This window comes from Sander vitreus, chromosome 12 (assembly GCF_031162955.1).
Source record: "Sander vitreus isolate 19-12246 chromosome 12, sanVit1, whole genome shotgun sequence".
NCBI lineage: Eukaryota > Metazoa > Chordata > Actinopteri > Perciformes > Percidae > Sander > Sander vitreus.
In genome coordinates this window covers 22,514,840-22,536,569 of record NC_135866.1, presented here as the reverse complement: position 1 = coordinate 22,536,569, position 21,730 = coordinate 22,514,840, and the positions used below count along the sequence as shown (strand labels likewise).

Genomic DNA, 21,730 nt, shown 5'->3' with positions numbered 1-21,730 from the left:
TGGTATTTGTCTATTCATACATGAATGAAGAAACCAAAACTGGGTAAGCATCAAGTTATAGGAACAATAATAATAATAATGACAATGACATTGATTTAATAGTGTATGACTGTGGTTTATGATAATGAAAATTATTCATTGATTTAGTACAATCTCAACTATCTTACTCAGTCCAAATTGCAATGGTTGCAAATTGCTGCAAAAGACCTTAATGGCCTTAAAATGGCATTCCAAAGTGTCTGAGGGTCTATGTCCTGGTGGTTTTTATGTACTGCCACTAATAAACCCAGTGGCGTAATGTTGCGATAAGCACCAGTGCACGCTACTGGGATGGGCCTAAAGGACGGGCCCTAGTGCATGCTAGTTACTGCTGCTTTATTGTTTGAAAGGCTTGAAATAGAGACTTGGCATTGGACAACATCAACATACATATTACCCAGCAATCATCATTGCATATCTATATATCACAAAAATACCAAAGAAAATTATTGAATATTTTTTTAGATTGCTACTGACTATCTCACAAAAAGTTTAAATCATGACTTAATACGTCCCCCCTCCCCCCAGTCAATATTTACGCCCCTGATTAAACAAATATAAATAATATGCAAATATCACGTTTCCTTTCCAAGTCCTTTGCATCACCATTACTTCGTTACATACTCATTTTGTTATCATGTTATGTTAGTAGTGGCTTCATTAGCACCATTTCAAGAGGCTATAATATCATGAAGTGACATGAAGCAGCTCTACTCATTGACATACATATATATATATATATATATATATATATATATATATATATATATATATATATATATATATATATATATATATTTTATATATATCTACTACTATTTAAAATAACAAAATACTAAAACAGTATGCGGTGTGCGCGTGCGCTGTGTGTGCGTTTGAGTCTGCGGTCGATACCAGCGATGTTCGATTGTTTTGGACTGCAAACAAGATGGCCGTTGACTGTCAACCGTAATCATTCTCAGACAGTTATTTTCTGATATCAGCTAATATTTGAAAGTTCCTGACAGAAATGGGTTTATCACAGAGTTCAGAAGTATCCGAAGGAGGAACCTATGGATACCATGTGCACGGCGTAAGGCTACAATTATTCAGCTTTCTTCGAATGTGGACAGCTTGTACAGCAGCTGTTAATGCAATGTTACTGTATGCTAACAGACAGCTAGCTAGCGAAGTAGTTGCTGCAGACCCACCGGTAAAACGTGATGAGCTGGCACTGTTTAACGTCACAACCTGTTATTTTAAGTTGACACAATGCAACAGAAACTTCTACTTACTTGTGTAACGTAAATTATGTAATAAATAAGCTTTGATTCAGGTTAGTGCCTTGTCTCAAATAAAGTATTCCAACAGCTCATTGAGCTACACGATTTGTTTTATCATAATGGTTAATAGTAGCATACAGTAGTTGCTAAATATTAGCTAATGGTTTGACTATAGAGTTACATTTAGTTAGTGCTGAAATTATTAGTCTGTTAACCGATAAATCGATCAAGAGAGATCAAGCAAAAATGCCATTTCGAACATTTTCGCGATCCAAGCTTGCTGCTTCTCTCTGTTTAATATGATTGTAAATTGTATTGTTATTTTTGAGTTTTGGACAAGCAATTTGAGGGACCAAACGATTAATTGAATAATCAATCATATATAAATTAATCCATAATATAAAAAAATCCCTACTTGCAGCTATTTACTGTGCAGTTGGTCAAATAGGCTATGATTTAAATGCTCAAAAAAAACCAATGATTATTCCCAAATAATGTTCTAATAACACAATTGTATTTAAAGGTGCCACAGGTTATCAAAATGCTTGTGTCGGTTTTGACAGGTGCAGCCAAATTCCCCTGCAGAAATGGCGGGACTGCAGCCCTTCTTTGACTTCATTCTGTCGCTGGACAACAAAAGGCTTGTAAGTTTATTGATTGTCCTTTTGTAAGTAGTTGAGTCACCAGTCATTGACTACAGGTTGGTCATAAACAAACGGATACTCGTTTGACTCCTCCCATTACTGTTCACCAGAATGAGGAAAATGACCTGCTGAAGGAGCTTCTGAAAGCCAACATGGAGAGAGCAGTGAGGATGGAGGTGTACAGCACTAAAACCACAAGAGTCCGTGAGCTGGAGGTGGTGCCCAGTACCATGTGGGGAGGACAGGGCCTGCTAGGTGCCAGTGTTCGCTTCTGCAGCTACCAAGGAGCCAGTGAGAATGTCTGGCACATTCTGGTGAGCTTCTTCTTCAGGAACTAGGAAAACCAAAACCAACTGACCTAACTTTGATTTGAACTTTTATACTCCCCATATTACCCCCTTTATAGCTTCATCTTTAGTTTGCTAACACCTATTGCTTTTTCGTAGGATGTGGAACCCAGTTCACCTGCTGCATTGGCAGAGCTTCAGCCACACAGTGACTACATTGTCGGAGCAGATCAAGTGTTGCAAGATGTAAGACTCATTTTCATATAATGCTTTACTGCTAACATTTGGCTCTGATATATTTGCTAAACGTTTGTCAGATTTTTAAAGGTCCCATGTCATGAAAATGTCACTTTATGAGTTTTTCTGTGAGTTCCCCCAGCCTGCCTATGGTCCCCCAGTGGCTAGAAATGGCGATAGATGTAAACGGAGCTCTGGGTATCCTGCTCTGCCTTTGACAAAATGAAAGCTCAGATGGGCCGATCTGGAATCTCCTCCTTATGACTTCATAAGGAGCAAGGTTACCTCCCCTTTCTCTGTTTTGCCCCCCAGAGAATTTGGCCCACCCATGAGAAAGAGAGACATCATGGCTTTCAAACAAGCAAAGTGGCAGTTGGTCAAGGCCACACCCCCACCCTCCACCTTGCCCCCCCCTCTCTCCTCCTCAATAGCATTTAAAGCTACAGACACAGAAATGGCACATCCTAAGTAAAGCTCATTGTGGGACTGGCTCTAGTGGCTGTAATTCTGCACCAAGGCTGAATTTCGGGAAAGAGACTTCAGATACAGTATTAGGGGACCACTAAGGCCTATATAAAAGAGACTTCAGATACAGTATTAGGGGACCACTAAGGTCTATATAAAAGAGATTTCAGATACAGTATTAGGGGACCACTAAGGTCTATATAAAAGAGTCTTCAGATACAGTATTAGGGGACCACTAAGGTCTATATAAAAGAGACTTCAGATACAGTATTAGGGGACCACTAAGGCCTATATAAAAGAGACTTCAGATACAGTATTAGGGGACCACTAAGGCCTATATAAAAGAGACTTCAGATACAGTATTAGGGGACCACTAAGGCCTATATAAAAGAGACTTCAGATACAGTATTAGGGAACCACTAAGGTCTATATAAAAGAGACTTCAGATACAGTATTAGGGGACCACTAAGGCCTATATAAAAGAGACTTCAGATACCGTATTAGGGGACCACTAAGGCCTATATAAAAGAGACTTCAGATACAGTATTAGGGGACCACTAAGGTCTATATAAAAGAGACTTCAGATACAGTATTAGGGGACCACTAAGGTCTATATAAAAGAGACTTCAGATACAGTATTAGGGGACCACTAAGGTCTATATAAAAGAGACTTCAGATACAGTATTAGGGGACCACTAAGGCCTATATAAAAGAGACTTCAGATACAGTATTAGGGGACCACTAAGGCCTATATAAAAGCATCCAAAAAGCAGCATGTCATGGGACCTTTAAACAAATCTTTGAAAGATGAATCAAAGTTAACTTAGAGTTGCTGATTTCCAGTCAGAAGACTTCTTCTCGCTGATTGAGGCCCATGAAGGGAAGCCCCTGAAGCTGATGGTGTACAACACACAAACAGACGCCTGCAGAGAGGTGGTGGTCACACCGAATGGAGCGTGGGGCGGAGAGGGCAGGTACGTGACCATACACAGATACATGTGTTATTCAGGGTGACTTTCTGAAGAATATCACTGCATCTCACCTTTTAATCAGTTCATCTTTTTGCCTTAGGACTGTTTTATCTATTCTAAGTAACATCCACTACTTTTCATTTAAATGCTATATGAAGAGAAAGGTGCATGCAGATCAGTTCTTTTCTATTGTATAAAGTGTATTCAAATAAATCAACCATTGTAAGTTTATTCAAAGTCAGCTGGCCACTCAATTACAATGAGAACTTTTTTTCAGATTATGCAGCATTCTATGTTTTAAAAAGTATGAATTGTTATGAATAGTCTTGAAGCATTTAAAAATGTTTGCTCTTAGTTTGGGTTGTGGCATTGGTTATGGCTACTTGCACCGAATCCCAGCACATCCTGATGTATTGACGGCAAAGCCTCCCAATCCTGTTCCCGAGGACGAACCCTCCCCGGAGCTGCCTACTCATGGATTCATGGAGGTAAATCTGAATCCACATTTAGTCATTATTGACTGATCTATTGGTTATGTTTTTAGTCAAGTGATTCATTGTTTAGTCTCTAAAATGTTGTTAGTAGCAGTAGAGCTTATTCCTGTTACCTGTTTTTCAGGCACCTTTGGTGGCACCTTCAAATCAAAGTGAAGATGTGTTAGACCTGGAGCAGGTCACCTTCCAGGAAGCTCCTCTACCTCCACCCATCCAGAGGGTCATGGACCCTGGTCAGTTCAGTTATGCAGGAGGAGGAGGAGGAGGATGATGATGATGATGATGATGATGATGATGATGATGATGATGATGATGATACATTTGTTGTCTCCTTTGCATCTAGTTGTGTTCATAAAAATCTTCTCAGCAAAGTGTCATGTGTTTGTATTTCCAGGTTTCTCAGACTCTGAAGGGGCAGTGGTGAATCCTGACCCTGCAGATTTGGCGGACAGACTGGATCTGTCCATGTCGTCCATCGACATGACCAACACTGCACTGGCTATGAACGAGGAGAAAGACGGGGAAATCTCTGGTGTTGGTGAGTGAGGACAGCCGCGCTTCATACAAATGTCCCGGAACTTTAATGTACAGATTTGGCAAAAGGAACATAGACTGAATGTTTGTATTTCCTGTTGTACAGAAGCGCTGGAGGACAGTGTTCTACTGTCATCGTCAGCAGACAGCCAGACTGAGCCACAAGAGCTGAGTTCCCAGGCAGCCATGGACCTCACCTCTGCTCTCGCTTCCACTGACACTTTGTCTGATTCAGGCGTCACACCAGCTGAACCATCTCACCTGGTTACAGACCTACCTGGCTCTCTGTGTGAATCTAGTGATAGCCTGAGTTCCCCTATGCGTGAATTGTCTCTCCCCATAGAGTCCCTAGAGTCTCCTGCTGAGCCCTCTGTCCCAGCTGAAGTCCCTTCCTGCCCATCTCCTGTCGATCTCCTCCAGTCCTCCGCTGTCGATGAGCCGATGGCAGCCGATTCTCCTGCTCAGGCCATCGAGGATGCAGCAGGGCCAGCGGAGGAGCCTGCAGAGCCACTAGATATGGCTCCCGCTCACCACTGCAGCCATGAGAGTGATGGGAAGGAACCAGAAGAAGAGCCGCCTCTTGAGTAAGCTTGTATCAGGCCGTACAAAAATGCAAAGTGAAGTTGACAATCACAGGGGCTTTTTTTTTTTTTATATATAAAAAGAAACACTATAGGAACTACAGGACAGACAGATACTGAAAGCGTATGGCTCCTTCATCAGTTTAGTTTCACTACAGAATCCAGCTAAAGCATTAGCATATAAGTAGAAAAACACTGAGACACTGTAGGACCATCCTATTTGTTTTAAATGTGTGGGAGTTGAAAGTTACTGCTAATTTGTACACCAAGGTTATAATGTCATCAACATTTTTCCATGCTTGGTGCAAAATTAGATTATAGGAGTGACAAGACTTTGCTTCTAGTACACTAATGTGATAAATACTTGAACACTTCCAAAGACAAACGCATACACAAAGCTCAGCTGCACCTTAATATCCATTACACTAGCCAAGTTTTTGAAGCTACCAGACTGTTGGCAGTTCACGTGAGTTGTCACAGTCTTGAGGTGCAGTGCTGCATCTGTTGTCTATGTGTTTCAAAGAACAAATGATTCCCAAAATAGAACTTTTAAAAATAACTTACTTATAGGATTATGAGAAGGACATTTTTACAGTAGTTTAAAGCCAATGTATATGCTTTTTAAGTGAAATATTTGTGCACTTGTGCTGCGTGAAACCAGTCCCGTACAGGTTTTTACCCCAAATTTGATGAGGTCAATATGTTTTACACATAATCTTTTAAGCCGGGTTTCGACACAAGGATCTGGGGTCTTTTTAGGTCCCTCACCTCGAGAATGAAACAATAAGTGTCTATCTCTACAAGATCATCTGTTGAGTCATGGTTATTTGTGCTTTAGAAAGCAACTGCTGTAAAGCAAGCAATCAGCAAATATTTTTTATTTCACAGCACCGCTTTTCTGCTCTCCCTCTCCTTCGCTCACTCGAGACGTAGCCAGCGTCTCTGCAGCCAATGCAGTTCAGTGTGGCGCTGGCTCGCGACCTCTCTTTCTGTCTTTTTAAAAATGACTCGAGGAAGCCGACAGCAAAGCCTAAATTTACTTTTAATGTTATCAAACAAAGAAATGCTCTCCCCTCTGTACTTTCTTCTTTTATGAATGAAGCGGTCAGTGAGTTGAAGCAGCCATGCGGTGTGTGTTTGACCAATCGGCGACGGTCATCCCTGCAAACCCTGCCCCGAAGGTTCCTGTACTTTCAGAAAGTAGTTCCTACTGATCAGGGACTTTTTGGGGGGTAAAAAGGCCCAGAACAATGTCACAGAACTAAATGTAGCTCCTGGTCTCTTAGGTCGAGCACAACGAGTTCCCCGGAAGGTCCCTAATTCTGGGGGAAAGTACCTGTGGTCGAAACTCGGCTTTTTATTTCAGCCATGCAGTTTTTGGAAACAATTTTTACTGTTTGTATCGCTGGAATTATGTCCCCCAACACTATTTTTAACTTTGTAATCTATGCAACAATAGACAAGTACTGCCTGTGAGTAGATCGGTAAGGTTTAAATCTAACAGATGATATGTCATATACAGTATGTGAGAAGTCTGGTAAGAGTGATGCTGTTGAGTAATTGTTTTCCATCTTTCTAGGGGGCTTCTTAGAGTTTTTCACTGTAGTAGGTGCAAGTGTGTAAAATAAGGAATAGTATTTTTGCAGATATTTTATTAATTAATTGTAAGTTTTATTAGGAATGAGTGCAGTATTTGTTGATGAATGTGAAATGGGTGAATCTTTGATGGTTAAACAATCATATCACTTGACTGAAAAAGAAATTGTCCCTTGTTTTTCACAGTCATCAGCTGAACACATTACATCTCAAGAAACATCCATTTATAATTCCCATAAATCTATCAATGTTAAACCATTCCAATTTATTTCTTTGAATGCCTAAAATATACATATTTCACAAATTATTACAACAAGGGGTATTGCAGTGTTATGGCCTAATTATGGTACCCATCATGTTTTTGGCCAATTAGAGCTCACTCGATGTGTTCCCACTATGGTGTTACACACACTCTTTAATGGCAAAATTAACTTTAGAAAATTTACACAAGATCTGAAAGATTGAAAAGATCTGCTGTTCTGCTTGGTGACACAAAGAGAGAAATGGGTATTACGGTTTATTTTAGTTTGGTGAATTCCCCACAGTTCTTGAATGAGATCCCCCTTCAAGTTATATCATTGAACTCCTATTAAATCTAAATGAAATATACATTAGGAACAGCCCTCACTGTCATCAAAGTCACTGCTCATGACCCAAGCGCAGAGTGGTAAGCATGAGTTATTAAAGATATATACCTTATATATAATTTCCCGATTGCTAAGATGACTTGGGCGACTACTAGCATTCTTAAGAGTAAAATGCAACAATGTCATTTTTAACATCCAAGTCAAATTACCTTCATGAATGTGCTCCAGGGATTTGGAAAAATAACTGTTGGTTTTAAGTAAACTGTACAACAACAAAATAAAAACAGCTGCAAAACCAAAAGAAAACAGTCACTTAAATCAAAAATGTTGTACATATATTTACAAAAAAAACATTCAGTCCATTGAGAACAGCTAAAATAATTGACAAAGACAAGCGCATCTGTCAATGAGGTTTAGGCTCTGCAATAATTCTGTGTCTAAGGTTAAGTTGACAGAAGAACAGAGGAGGATTTCTTTGAGGGACTGTTGACGCTACCCAGAGTCCAAGTGCACTCCTAAACTGGTGATACTGCTGAGACAGGTGTGAAGTGTTTGTAGAACAAGGACCGCTTCTGGAATGTACTAGAACGAACAAACAAGTCTACTACATCCATGTGCATATACACACACGCTCAGACACAAACAAGTACTGTAACTTCAGTCGCTTCAAAATAAAACGCCAATCAGAAGGAAAGAACAAACAGCAATCAAAGGAAAAAGAAATTGGTGAGCGCTGGAGAAACAGTCCTTTCTTCAAACCGAAAAAAAAAAAAAAAAAACCCAGAAGAAACTACGGACCACTTCTCTCCCAGGTGTCTTGGCTGCTCCGGCCTGTTCTGGTCAGTTCCCTATGATACACCATGAGCCTCGTCCTCACAAATTTTACTGGATTTCTCATCGATACTGTGACTCCTGACCACACAATAGGGTTTAGGGTACTACATGTCAGAGGTGGGTGGTGATTGGCAAATGACAAAGAGTTCTTGTTTTAAAAATTAGGATTTTCACGTGGACTTCTGCCTATAGTGAAGCGTCAAGTCCCCTCCGCTCTTCCAGATAAAATGTTTAACTGTTCGCAGGTCCATGTTGGGATCTAGCACCTGGTTGAAAGATTTAAAAAATTAAATGTTAATACAATGTATCATGACTTGAGGATGCACAAGATGTACTCATGTCGAAATGTACAGGCAAAGACGTCACGCCCACCTGGTCTTGACACATTAGTTCGATCTTTTCCTCGGCTAGCATTGCCATGTCCTCCTCCTTCTCCTGCTCCCCCGGCTTATCGTTGGTTGAGGAGCTGGTGGTCTGTGACTCGTTGTCCAGGTTGATGATCTTCTCGTAAACGTGCTCCATCACCTTCCTCACCTGGAGCATGTCACTGGCCGAGAGACGGTCCCTGCGGAACACACAGCCGGTCAAATCAGCTCTCATCAAATGCAGCATGTCTGTACAGATGTGCTGGTTTCCCTTTTCACTGCATCACATAATCAAAGGAAACACAATCCCAGAGAAGAAAAGAAAAATTACTTCTTTAGAGTTTTTGCACCAGAGGAAGAATGGGGCTGGAGGTAGAACGGGATTTTGTTGAACTTGGGCATATTTTTCTGGAAGAGGAGAGACAATGCGTGCAAATTAATCACATCAAATAAAGAGGCGCAAACTGTATAAAGAGACACATGCTGTATCGTAGAGCTTCTGAACATGAAAAACACAGTGACGTAGCCTTTCAAGTCTAAATTCAGATTTTTAGTAGGAAAAGCACTGTTGTAAATAACATTAAGGGTGGCTGAATTCCATTTAGTTGCTCCAGTTTTAGGGTCCTGATGCACTGCATGCTAATTCACTGTCACAGCGTACTCACTTATGTTGCGTTCACGGATCTGCTTGACTCACTTTTGGTCCTGTTCTCTAATTCGTTTCCCACTGCGGATAGTACCCACAGCATTCTCAGCTTATCGCCATAGCACCGCCATGTAAAACTCCTTTCATTGGCAACCAAAGGAGTGTCTGCACTTTGTTGGCATAGTTTTGCAGGGCTGCCATTGTTATTTTTTAAATCTGTGGCGAGTGAATAAAAAAACTTGCAGACGCTATTGCAGTAGCTTAACTATTTAAAAACTGCGGTTAGGGCAGGATGTCCCATGTCGCGCTAGTGACGATTATCTCTGACCAATCAGTGGTCTGCAAGTGAGAGTGAGTTCGGAACCACCAGTGTCACATTGACAAAAATGTATTTTGTTGGCTTCTCTGAATGAAAGAGCTTTAGCCACATACCAATATGTATATACAGTGCACTCGCGCATACAAAGTCACATCAGTCTCCAAATTTTTATTTATAGTCTATTTAACCTGTAATCTGGATGGCTTTGTTTGATTTGATTTAATGTAAAGTCAAATAAAGATGGAAACATAGTTGTACTCACATCTACAGTTATATCAATAACCCACTGTGGAACAGTCTCGTTCAGCAGCATCGACTCAGTCTCTCCACCTGAATCCCTACATAGCAACCTGCAACACAGCACATTAGAAGCAATGCAGAGGTGCAAAGGTCAACTATCAACACTTCTGTCGAAGACAACTATAAACTGATGACACGCGAGGACGTTACAGAGCACACTGCAGCTTTCCGACTTAACGTTTAACCTGTGTTGATAAGGATGTCAGTGGAACATTACCTAAACAGAGTTCTGCCGCCTGCTTCCCCAAAGATGACTGGCGTGTGTGGTGGCACTTGGAAATATCCATTTCCTTTCTGGACCCTGTTCTCCTGCTCTCCATTCACTGTGGGCACAAGAACACAATCCTACTGTAAGTCTAACTGAATGAGGCTTTGGACACCCACCGCTCGCTGACAGCGGCAGCAAATGATGCCGGGTGTGCAGCTAAGTGGATAAAATGACAAGTGGAACATTGAATACACACAGAGGTCTGATTGATTAGTTTTCACAATGATTTGGCAGCGGATGGATAGTCAGCCGCCTCCTTACCGTGGTTCACCTCGTTCTCTTCCTCATCCATGGAGTTGATGCGAGTTCTGGGCCAGAACTCCAACAGAGCCTGAAGCAGCAGTCCACCCAGGTTCACTGAAGAGATGAAGGGGCAAAATTAAGTTAGCAGTCCTGCAATATAAAGTTAGCTTCAGTTCTGCGTTATTTTATTTATTATAAATATGTATGAATGGGTGAACCAGGTCAGATGTCTTACACTTTGGGTCGGATCCATCAGAGCTTGAAAACCCGGCGTCCTTTGCAGACACCCAGGCCGCGAAGCAGTCGCTCTCATCTAAAGTGATAGTGAGCATCTATTTAAAAAAAGAATCAGAGCACACAACTATGAGACAACTAACCAGGGTTAGGGAAGAGTCGCAGCTGCTGAGACCGATGAGACGCTCTTGTATCACCCGATTTGTGACTCACCCCAGTTTTCAGATCAACAGAGAACCAGTTTGGCACATAGACCATTTTGAAGCGCTTTTTAATCTCTTCATCGAACTCCACTTTCCCCAAGTCTTCACCCTTGCAAGCCTGAAGGTAAAAATATAGATAAAGTCAATTCAAACCACAGGTATCACCAGGAAGGAGTTCACACCAGGCTCATCAGGAGAAGTCTTCTTTTTTTTATTTGTATCTGTAATGATTCATTTCATGGGTAGATGCTCATTAGGGCCAGTGAGCAACATATAACCATGACCTCTTCTGGGTCGGGCTGCGGTGTGATTTGTTAGAACAGAATTTGAACCACTAGATACACTATGGCTCGGATGAAAGAACAGCAGATGCAATCACACTCTAACATACTTAGAAATAACTTGGAGTGTACCTTCAGGACATCCCAGAAAGCCACATTGTTGTTGGTATCTTTGGTGAGTATGTGTCTCTTGTCATTCAGAATGTGGCACTGTATGATACTGGCACCTCCTGCAAACACAACACAGAATGTTACCCTGTTACTCATAGAATGCCCAGGAGAAGTAAATAGAAAACACTGTAGATAAATGAACATGTTTACCCTTGATGACTTGTTCTGGCTGAGTGCACAGTGGTGTCAGAGGGGTAGTGCAGTCATTGTCATACTCCCCTGATGACCGGAAGTTGTGCATTCCTTTTAGAGACTGCGCATACATACAGAAATAATTATCATTAGAGATTGTCCAGGATTTTTATAATCGCTTTCTAAATCTCCCTTGCAGCAATAGCGGAGATTAATGTAATGCAATTATCTTTTGTGCATCACCCACATCACAAAGCTGGTTTAAATTATTTCACAAATTTTTCAAGAGGATTACTACTGAATTAAGCGTGGCCACGTGCATAGTCTATCTACACTGTATTCCACAGTCATGCTGACAGTCGACCAGTGATCTCAGAGGTGTCACGCATGCTTACCCATTTATTAACGGATGACTTGGTGGTGGAGACCCAGATTGCTGGAGGTGGGTCAGCAGATCTGTCCAGTTCCATCTGAGCAAATGACAATGACAGCAAAAGGTTGAATGACTCCAAATGGTTAGCTATGAGCACGGGAATGACTGAGAAGAATACAGAGCCATTTTTCAGAACGTTTTTTCTTCTTTTTGCCTTTTAAGAAATACATACACAGTACAACTTTTCTTAAAATAAGAGCTGTCACTGCTAACTAAGCACAGAGAAGAGAAATGACCTGCAAATCATGCATGTGACATTCTTCTTAGGGTTTTTTTTCTGGTTAAGATAGTGAGAAAAGTAACATGTACTGTAAAATGCATGCAATAGAAAAACCAATCGCAGGTCAAATGAAAAAAACGGACACAAAGTACTACACCCAGTATTTACATCTACACTGCAAGCAGACACCAGGTGAAAGCAATGGTCAGCATTTGAGACAAGACCTGTACTGCTCAATAATAAACTTTTCAAATGAAAAGTTAGAAAAAATCCCAGAAATTGATTTTATTTTAAACTTGTCCATTAAATACTGTTGTGCGTCACATAATTACACCATTACCGCACTACAGAAAATGTGTTCCAGATTAAAGTGTACTGGCTTCTTACTTTGAGCACCGGAGCCTTCTCCTCACATATGAGCACGCGGATGTCTGGGTTACGTAGGTCAGTGCAGTAGATCTTTTTGTCTCTGCCTCCAGAGTAGACGTGTGTAAAGGCCTCATTGACCTGCAGGGCCCAGACCCCTTCATCGTGCACCCGGTAGGTGGCGATGCACCTCTGCTGGCCGAGCGACCACAGGCGGATGGTGCCGTCTGAACTGCCCGACAGGCACTGTGGAGAAGGACAGCAGGTTTAGATTTTAAAGTTCCTCAGTTTAACAGCTGCCACCACTGTATAATTTAGATATCTTGACTCACTTGAGTGCCATCTCGATTCAGCAGCAACGACTTGACGTTGTCTGTGTGGCCTTTTAGCTTCATCAGTTTTGCACATGTTCGAGGATCCCAAACTCTCAGAACCTAAAGAAAGAAAAAAGGAGTGAGTGAAGATGGGCACCTTTATCACTACATTTACATGCACACTAGAAACAGATTACTGTGACTAAAGATAGTAAGGTAACCGTTCAATTAAATCATTCACATGGTTTCAAAGTACTGAACACCTCCTGTAATCCCGGTTGGTAAACTAATTAATGTCCACACAATATATCATACACATCCTATGAACATCTCAACAGAAAGGACAGCAAGTGCAGTACATTCCCAATCTAGTTTCAGGTTAAGAATTGAATAAAAATTCCAGATAAGATGTTAACATGACAGGTGAAATAATCAGGAGTGTTGTTTAATTTAGTTTCATTGAACTAATTGTGTGCATGTGTGTTTGTAACACTGCTGGAAACCCAAACCTTTTCTGTGGATCCAGATACAATAACTGTGCCCATCTGGTTCATAGCCAGACTGTAGATAGAGTCCTTGTTCCCACTGAGAGATGAGGCTGTTGGACATGGATTATAGTGAGTTCACAAGTACGGAATATCTCCCAGAGAAACATATAAGCCATTACACAACAGTACAAATGCACAATAATCAAAAGTACAGTATGTATTGAACAGAATTGGGCACAACTGTCACACAGAAACAAACAATACTTACTGGTGACAGTGTTGTTGGAAGCAGTGAGTGCTGTTAGTGTGTTCACATCCCAAAGAAATATCTGCCGATCCAGACCTGCTGATGCCACAAGCTCCTTGTCCTTAGCGTAGGCCAGAGCTTTCACATAGTCCTTGTGGGTTCGTAACGTTGACATACAGAAGCCTTTATGCGCGTTCCATACTTTGACTGTGGTGTCTGATGAGGCGGATATCACTGAAAATAGAGGACAGTGAAAATGTGTCAGATCAGTCAGCCGGAATAGTAGAATAAAAATGAAGCGCTAAACAATGCCTGAACTAGGGCGAAAGGGAGAAAATCAGGTATCACGATATTCTTAATACCTCGATAACGATATTGCGGCGATATTCATGGGTTGATAATTGGTGCTTCAACAAAATATCTTCACACTTAGATTTCAGATAAATAACATAGACATAATGTCTAAGTGGTGAAAAGGCAAATAATAGTACAGCTAGAACAGTCTGGTAGGTTCAGAAAAGTACATCACTCTACTGTAATGCAGCCTTTAAAACCAGTAACAGACAAGACTTATGTCACATCAGGATATTATGATATCCAAAATCTAAGACGATATCTAGTCTCATATCACGATAGATATAATATTGATATATTGCCCAGCCCTAGCCTCAACCCTAAATTAAATAGCCACTAGTAATCATACTCACATGTTTTGCCATTGCAACAGAGAACTATGTCATTAACCCAGTCTGTATGATGCTCCATCGAGGCAATGTATGGGTCCTGCTACAATGAAAGAGAAAATAAATTAAGACACTTCCACTATTGAGAATATGAAAAAACGTATGCATGTGACAACACTACTGCCTAATCGCATTGAAAGTGTAATTTCAGAATATAGATTAAGAATCTAGGAAGCCCTACTTTATGCTGGTAGACACTCCATATCCGGATGATAGAGTCTCTTCCAGCAGTGAAGAGCCGGTTCAGCGCAGGGTCCAGCTGGAGTGCATTCACCCCATTTCGGTTGTACTTCTCCACCTCATCTCTAATGACATAGGACACCTGAAACACAAAGAGCAACGTAAGCACTAAGGTCAGCCTCCTATCTCGACCACTTCTGACTTTTCCCACAATACACCCACTTCCTTGTGCACATTCCGATGCTTCAACGCGCTAACGTTTGAGTTTCATGCTCTTGCATTGTAAGGACATGCATGAGCTAAGGAAACATATAGGCAAGCTAAATTACACATATAATGGGAAATAATTGCCCAATGAGACATATATGACAATGGACAAATTCAGTACTTATATAGGGTGCTTTGATTTGGCAGCAATTTAATACACTAGCAGGGATGCACAACAGAAACACCGAGACACGTAATTTCCCAGCAATTAGACCGAGCCCATATACAGCTACCGTCAACACCGTAACAGCATAAACATGCAGCTAAGCCAGAGCATGACTCATTTGTGTTTATTTACGACCTTGGTAGTTATGTTATAATGTATATAACACGTATTTATATGATAATTGTTTACACAAACATGTAGCTAATCATTTAGATGCCAGCGTTCGCAGAAGATGCTAACAACCAACGTAAGCTAAGCTAGCTAGGTTAGCCGGTTTGAGTCATGACTCATAACAGCAACACTGCCTTTTGCGGTCAGGTTTTGCTGTCCGTCAAGTATCCGTGAAACACTTTTTAAGGATGGACACTATAATGTTGCCGTTGCCATACACTTATCAATAATGCAACTATCATAATTTACCTGTACTTTTCTCCGCCCAGCAGCATTTTGCCTGTGATGCGTGGCCATCTTGCATGTTGACAGTCAGTTCATTTGATGCTACATCCGGACAAAAAAAAAGAAAACAGATGCACCTGAGCTTCATGGGTAATGTGGTTTTCACACTGTCTTCTCGTTTCACTGTAGGAAGGGCCTGGGAGACCAGAGATATGTTAATAAGAAGGTTTTTTAACACGACATTAAGAGGTAGGCATCTGCATGGGGCCCCTAACTAAAAGGGCCCATAATGGCTATAGTTAGCCTATACTATGATGTTTAATTGCATTCTAGCATATAGGCCTACTCTCAGATATCTTACAAAATGCCATCATGTTGCTTCTTTTATCACTATCAGTGCTAAATTGGCCCCTGAAAAGCAAAGTCAGAAACACGCAGGCAGACAAACACCAAGTAGGCCTTTAATCTGTTAAAGAACAGTTTAGAATATATCAAAGGATAATTTCTCATATGGTCTCTTTTATACCATGATTATGGGCTACACAACATAGTTGTGCATAAATAAAATCGTGTGCCTCATGTAGCCCTCCTGTCAGAATATAAATATTAGCCTACATATTAATATCCAGGAATACTGAAGTCATGAGTCAAAATCCATGTGTTACCATTTTATTTCCCAACATGAAAGTCTGAATGCTATCGTTATCCCTCTTTACACCAATAATACAATAATGCTGAGAAATACAGAGTCCCAGTGGGATAATATGAGTCTAAAAATACAAGAATCTGCCTTAGAATGTGTAGGCCTACATTTTCAATTGTACAGTAGAACTAGGTAAACTTCCCCAGGTTGCTAAAATTTCCAACCAGTCTTGACTTTGAGAGGTTGGTCATGACTTGGGCTGCACGATATGAGGAAAATATCTAATTTAGATTATTTTGACTAATATTGCGATATGATTCACGATATTGGAGGGAATAATCTTTTTTGTATCATTATTCCCATTTTCATTGAAAAATATTTAAATTTAAAAAAATTAAATGATTCTAGTGTGATTTTTGCGAGGATCTGTACCAAACAGATTTTTTTTCTTTAGGATACGATTTATAGGCTGGGACGTCTCTGCAGCACCACAATACTTAAGTCAGAATAGTTTTACACATATTTTGCCTTTAACAAATATTGCGATTTGGATATTGCGTTAGTCCATATTGCGGTTTTGATCAAATTGCGATTAACTGTGCAGCCCTAACACATTATGCTTCTCCCTCCCAGACCTAGGCTACCTAGTCATAGAACGTCTATTATTGGCCACTAGAGGGCGCATTAAGAGACCCACACTGTAGGCGTGGGCTACACTGCTAAGTCATCCAAAACCACCACCCCTCCGCCCTCTGGAAACACACAATAAAAATGCTGACAGCTTGTGTTAAACCATGTCCTTTTACGGTTCATTCAAGTGCAACAGGTTTTTGATTCCAAATCAAGTTGACAGCAGCTGTTTTTTTATTAATTAATTCCTCTCTGTGGTTGACAGTGAAAACAGTTGTTGCTGAGCACACGGCGGTCTGTCTCTGAACTGCATGTTCAACCAAATGTGTAAATGCAACATTAAATAGCCTGCCCTAATCTGTGATCAAAGTCAAAACAAGTTCATACTTTCAGAAAACAATAGCATAGGCCTACATTTCGTCCATATCCTCCAAAACTTGCTGATATTTAGTTATGCCTTTCTAATGTTTGCAAAAAAAAAAAAAAGGTATAGGCCGTCTACCACATACAGATTAGGAAAATTAAAGCGGTGTACTTTATTTAAGCCCATTTCTGGAAGTCATTATCGCACATAACGCTGGGTTAACAGTTGTCCTTTAGCAAATAGCTGTATGTGTTGTTGTTGTTGTTGTTGTTGTTGTTGTTGTTGTTGTTGTTGCGATTTGGTGATGTGGTACAACTGCCAACTCTCTTTCTGTATTTCTGTCATATTTGACTGTGACATGTAGGAGCGGTAATCTCCTGCTGTGGTCCAGCAGCGTCCTCCCTCCCTCATGCTCTTGCTCAAGGGCAAATCGAGGTGCGCCTCTCCCGCCGCTGCGCAGCTGCTGAAGACAGCGCAGCATCCTCTCCACGCTCGGCGGTTTGGGACCTTTCCTCTGTGGGATGAATACAGAAGAGCCACTCGGATGGAAGGGAAGAGGACAACTTTCTCATCGCTCCTGTGATAGGTTTCAAAATGTCCAACACAAGGTGATTAAACGACTGGCATTTGTCTAGAATCAGTTTTCTTCGCTAAACTTTGGATTGTGGTGATAAGACCCACTTTTTTTTTTTTTGTCCTTTTGGATTGGAGTTTTGGCCCATCATGAAGAAGAAACCTTGAGAAGAAGACATGGATTTTGCGCAGAGAGTTTTGCTGTTCCTTCTTCTAAAACCCGAAGAACTTAACTCTGGAAATCATGCTGTAAATCTCAGAGTTTCATATGTAAGTATGTAAGATTTTTTTTAGATTTTTGGAATTAATATTGAGCAGGCATTCCTTTTGTGGCCACACGGACAGAAAAGGTGAATTACTTCTTAAAGAGTAAATATGCTCGACATCATTTGTTAACAATTTGGTCGGCTGCCTTTCTTTGCTTTCTTCGAGGTATGATGGAAAACTTCAATACAATGAAAATAATAATAATTAAAACAAATTAGAGCCTAATTATTATTAATCTGGATTCATGGTCAATCTGTATTTTAAAACAATATGCCTATACTTACCTTGCCTATGTAATACATTAGCCTATATTTAAAAAAAAAGAAGAAAGTACCAGAAAGTGCATAATGCACAATATAAAGTTAATGTTTAATGTTTTAATGGTCCCTGTTAAGCACTAAATGCCTATACTTACTTTAAGTAGTTACTATACTTAATTATGAATTATTCACTTTAATTATCTCTCACTGTGGCAAAATCTGTTATAATACAGGGATGATATAGATATTTCTAGTGCTAAATTGAGTGTCCCATGGCTTTTGTGACACATTACATAATGCTATGTGAGGCAGTGGTTTCACATATGAGATCCATTTTTCTCTTTTGGTGACATCTGGCACCTTTGCCTTCTTGTCTAATGTGGCTGATGTAACTCAAGATTAGTTTTAAGATTTGCCCTGTTTTTGGAGTGGGATTCAGTTAAGTATAAGAACGGATATGTCTGAAATAGCAGAGCTCATGAAAGTAATTGTCATCAATTCATCACGCTGTCTCATTTTGTAGGTCTATACTTTCTGTAACCTACATATTTAAGCTATCTGATGCAATAACATTGAAAGGTTTTTGCAGAAGAAGTAGGTCATCAGTTCAGTCTGTGCACCTCTGATCACAGTATGAAGCTCTGAGAGGACACAGACAGACACATAGCATGGCCCAGCACAGACAATATGTACAGTGTGACTCCCAGTTTGGGCTGGAGCTTTGTTTCCAAACGTTTTAATGTCATTTTTTTGTAATCTACAAGTATTCAGATTGTTTAATTTGATGGTAAACCTTCTGTCAATAATTCCACATATGGCGCTTGTTTTTACAATACATAAGATTATGTCAACAAGCCTTGGTAAAGAAAGAAAAGATGCATGAATGAAAACACAAAACTCCTAACAGACCTATAATATAACCAGAAATTAACATGTAACATATTAACATATAAACTTGGTATACCAGAAAGACCTTTGCAATGTAAACAAACTAGTCCTAAATGAAAACTTATTTTAATTGACATAATCAATCATGACAGTGAACAGAGAAATGCTTGTTGTGATAGCCTATCCTGAAATGAGCCTCTTAAGGATTAAACCCCATAAATACAGAGAAACACAAAACCCTAATATGAGAGTAAAGGTAACAGAAAGCAGAAGGACAATCAAAATACTATTTCTACTATAAACCTTTATACAATTGTGGTTGCATAACATACCTTTGATGATATTTGGCTATCGTTTTAGTAATAGCACATGTGACACAAGGACCATTACTGTAAGACTGGGAGGCGATAACACTTCTATTTCAAAGACACAATCTGTAGTTCACAAGAATACATGTTTTCTGGTGTTTCAAATTAATTTATTAATTAAGAAAAGATAATTTGGCACACACAAAAAAAACAACTCAGAAAGGAAGAAACAATAACAGCTAAAATGCATTTGAATATGTTTTATTGACTAGATAAAGAACTTTAAATGAAAATCAGATGACAAAGTTGCATAACACATAATACCATTTGTAAGAGTAGGCTACTGTTGATAAGTAACGTAATGTTAATCTTCATGAGAAAGAATAAAAAAGTGGCAACAGAATGTCAAAGTAGGGTCAGGAGATCTGGCCCCTCCTCTGCAGTATCCATGGAACAATATGTGTTTCCTGTCAAAGTAGTCTTGGAATATAAGTTGATAGAAGTAGATATGGAGACAGAGTGCCTGGTATAGTCCAGTTGATACAAATAATGAGTGCAACAGATGTAGAAAAATAGCATATTGGGAGCACAGAGGTGATACTGTTAATGAGCTAGTTATCATCGCTCAAGAGACAGTTTGTATTTGACACAACATTTCAAATGTTTACAGTAAGATGATAGAAGTAAGACAAAAGGACAAAAGGAGAGATTGACCTTCTCACACCAAAATTACAAAGTCTCACAAAGCTGAAAGGAGTTATGACAGGAAGTGACATGATGTGATGGGATGCAACGCCAAGAAATTGTTGTGCTCTAAATTACAATTTTTACATGCATTTTTGAACAGCTTTTAAAATGTTTTTATTTTTTATTTTTTTAACCAGGTGCATACTGCTTTCATATGCACATTCAAACAGAGCATTTTATTTCTTATCAGTAGCTTCCTCCATAAAATGATTCATGGCCATTGATTCATTTTTGTTTTCATTTTGAAGGAGGAGGTTTTCATTGAAACTAAAGATATGGGACCATGTCGGTAAGAGCTGAAAGCTAGAAACTGTTAATCCAGTTACACATACAGTAAACATATTGTCTTTTCTGTCAATGAGATCTTGATAACAAATCATGCCTTACACATGATTTCTGAATCCCTTGTTAGATGCAATACTCTTCTACATCACTTGTATTCTCAAGTTTAGATGTCTACAGTTCAAACATTTCATAATTTTGCACTTTTATTAGAGATAAAATAAAAAGAATGTTGAAAGAGTCAGTGTGCACAGGTTCTATCCCCAAGGACAAAATAAGGTTTTTACTCCAGCACATTATGACACACACTTACAGTTTAATTTAAAGCTATTTCTACTTGGGAGGCATATTTTGCAGCAAATGTCTCAATATATTTAAAGAAAATGAGCCTTCTTGACTCAAAATGGAATCATCTTTTATATGATTTAAGGGTTAGGATCTGATACTTTTCTTTATTAGAAATAAGTTAGCATTGTGTTACCTTTTTCCATCATCAATGAAGAGGTTTCAAAGGTAATTCATAATTGGTGGTAGCTGTTTAGAGAGAGGACAGTATTAAGCTGCTAAGGAATTCAAATTAGAGCTAGACCAATAAATCAGCAAGACTGATTGTATATGTTGGCAGATAAATAACAGGAACTTATAGTGCGGAAATGCCAAACTAGTTCTGAGGTCATTTAGAAACAGTATATATATGCACATCGTCTGTCCACCAGAGAGCTCTGAGAAGTTGATTTTGACACTGTAAAATGTCCTGTTTAGTATATATCTTGGTCACACAAAAAAATTAAGGTATTCATATTAACATTGTTTGTTTATGGTTTATCATAATAATGCAATATCAGTCAGGATATAGTTTAAACCTGCAACACTTTGGCTACAGGTCTGTCTGTGTCTTATCACATTATTTGATTTATTCAGCTCTCAGTTATAAGAAATTTAAAACAGTAGTATTGCAGAACACACTGTCAAGTTGAGTGTGTGTGTGTGTGTGTGTGTGTGTGTGTGCCAGTCCATTGCACCGCTCTACTTTCAATCTAATTATCATAATTATTTGGTGATGATGACCATGTCACATCTGGCTGTTATGGGAATTAAATTTCATTCAACTAAAATCTTTTTTTTTTCTTTCTCTGCATTGTCTAATTCTTTTATTTTCCTAGCACGCAAATCTAAACAGTGCACATGGGCAGATATTCTCTCTCTTTGACTGAATATTATTCAGTTTGATTACGGACGCTGCAGAGTAGAGGTC

The 21,730-nt window shown here is 39.6% G+C and overlaps 3 protein-coding genes across 5 annotated transcripts in view; 2 read left to right on the top strand and 1 right to left on the bottom strand.

Annotated features, from left to right (window-relative positions):
* The first annotated feature begins 946 nt into the window (after positions 1 to 946).
* On the top strand, positions 947 to 5,582 carry gorasp1a (golgi reassembly stacking protein 1a). Its single transcript, XM_078264665.1, has 9 exons — positions 947 to 1,111; positions 1,865 to 1,945; positions 2,056 to 2,259; positions 2,392 to 2,478; positions 3,778 to 3,908; positions 4,261 to 4,393; positions 4,524 to 4,632; positions 4,794 to 4,937; positions 5,040 to 5,582. The coding sequence occupies exons 1-9, from the start codon at positions 1,049 to 1,051 to the stop codon at positions 5,519 to 5,521; spliced, it is 1,434 nt and encodes a 477-aa protein (XP_078120791.1). The 5' UTR covers positions 947 to 1,048; the 3' UTR covers positions 5,522 to 5,582.
* Positions 5,583 to 6,901: 1,319 nt separating this feature from the next.
* On the bottom strand, positions 6,902 to 15,615 carry LOC144526920 (WD repeat-containing protein 48). 3 transcript variants are annotated; one of them, XM_078264661.1, is made up of 18 exons: positions 15,538 to 15,615; positions 14,686 to 14,826; positions 14,469 to 14,547; positions 13,783 to 13,995; positions 13,536 to 13,624; positions 13,045 to 13,146; positions 12,734 to 12,958; positions 12,089 to 12,163; positions 11,712 to 11,814; positions 11,523 to 11,620; positions 11,120 to 11,227; positions 10,908 to 11,004; positions 10,691 to 10,786; positions 10,379 to 10,484; positions 10,124 to 10,211; positions 9,228 to 9,304; positions 8,904 to 9,096; positions 6,902 to 8,797 (listed from the first exon to the last, which is right to left on the bottom strand). In XM_078264661.1, exons 1-18 carry the CDS (start codon positions 15,583 to 15,585, stop codon positions 8,702 to 8,704), a joined length of 2,034 nt encoding a protein of 677 aa, XP_078120787.1. In that variant the 5' UTR covers positions 15,586 to 15,615; the 3' UTR covers positions 6,902 to 8,701. The 3 variants fall into 3 exon arrangements, with proteins under 3 accessions (XP_078120787.1, XP_078120788.1, XP_078120789.1); XM_078264662.1 differs by having other exon boundaries at positions 14,469 to 14,544; XM_078264663.1 differs by lacking the exons at positions 6,902 to 8,797; positions 8,904 to 9,096; positions 9,228 to 9,304 and adding an exon at positions 9,110 to 9,174.
* A 1,979-nt stretch (positions 15,616 to 17,594) lies between these two features.
* Positions 17,595 to 21,730, top strand: part of LOC144526108 (sodium channel protein type 5 subunit alpha-like) — a 42,769-nt gene continuing 38,633 nt past the window's right edge. Inside the window, exon 1 of the mRNA XM_078263324.1 lies at positions 17,595 to 17,993. The gene's annotated coding sequence lies outside the window, so the exon portion shown is untranslated. The remainder of the gene's footprint in view (positions 17,994 to 21,730) is intronic.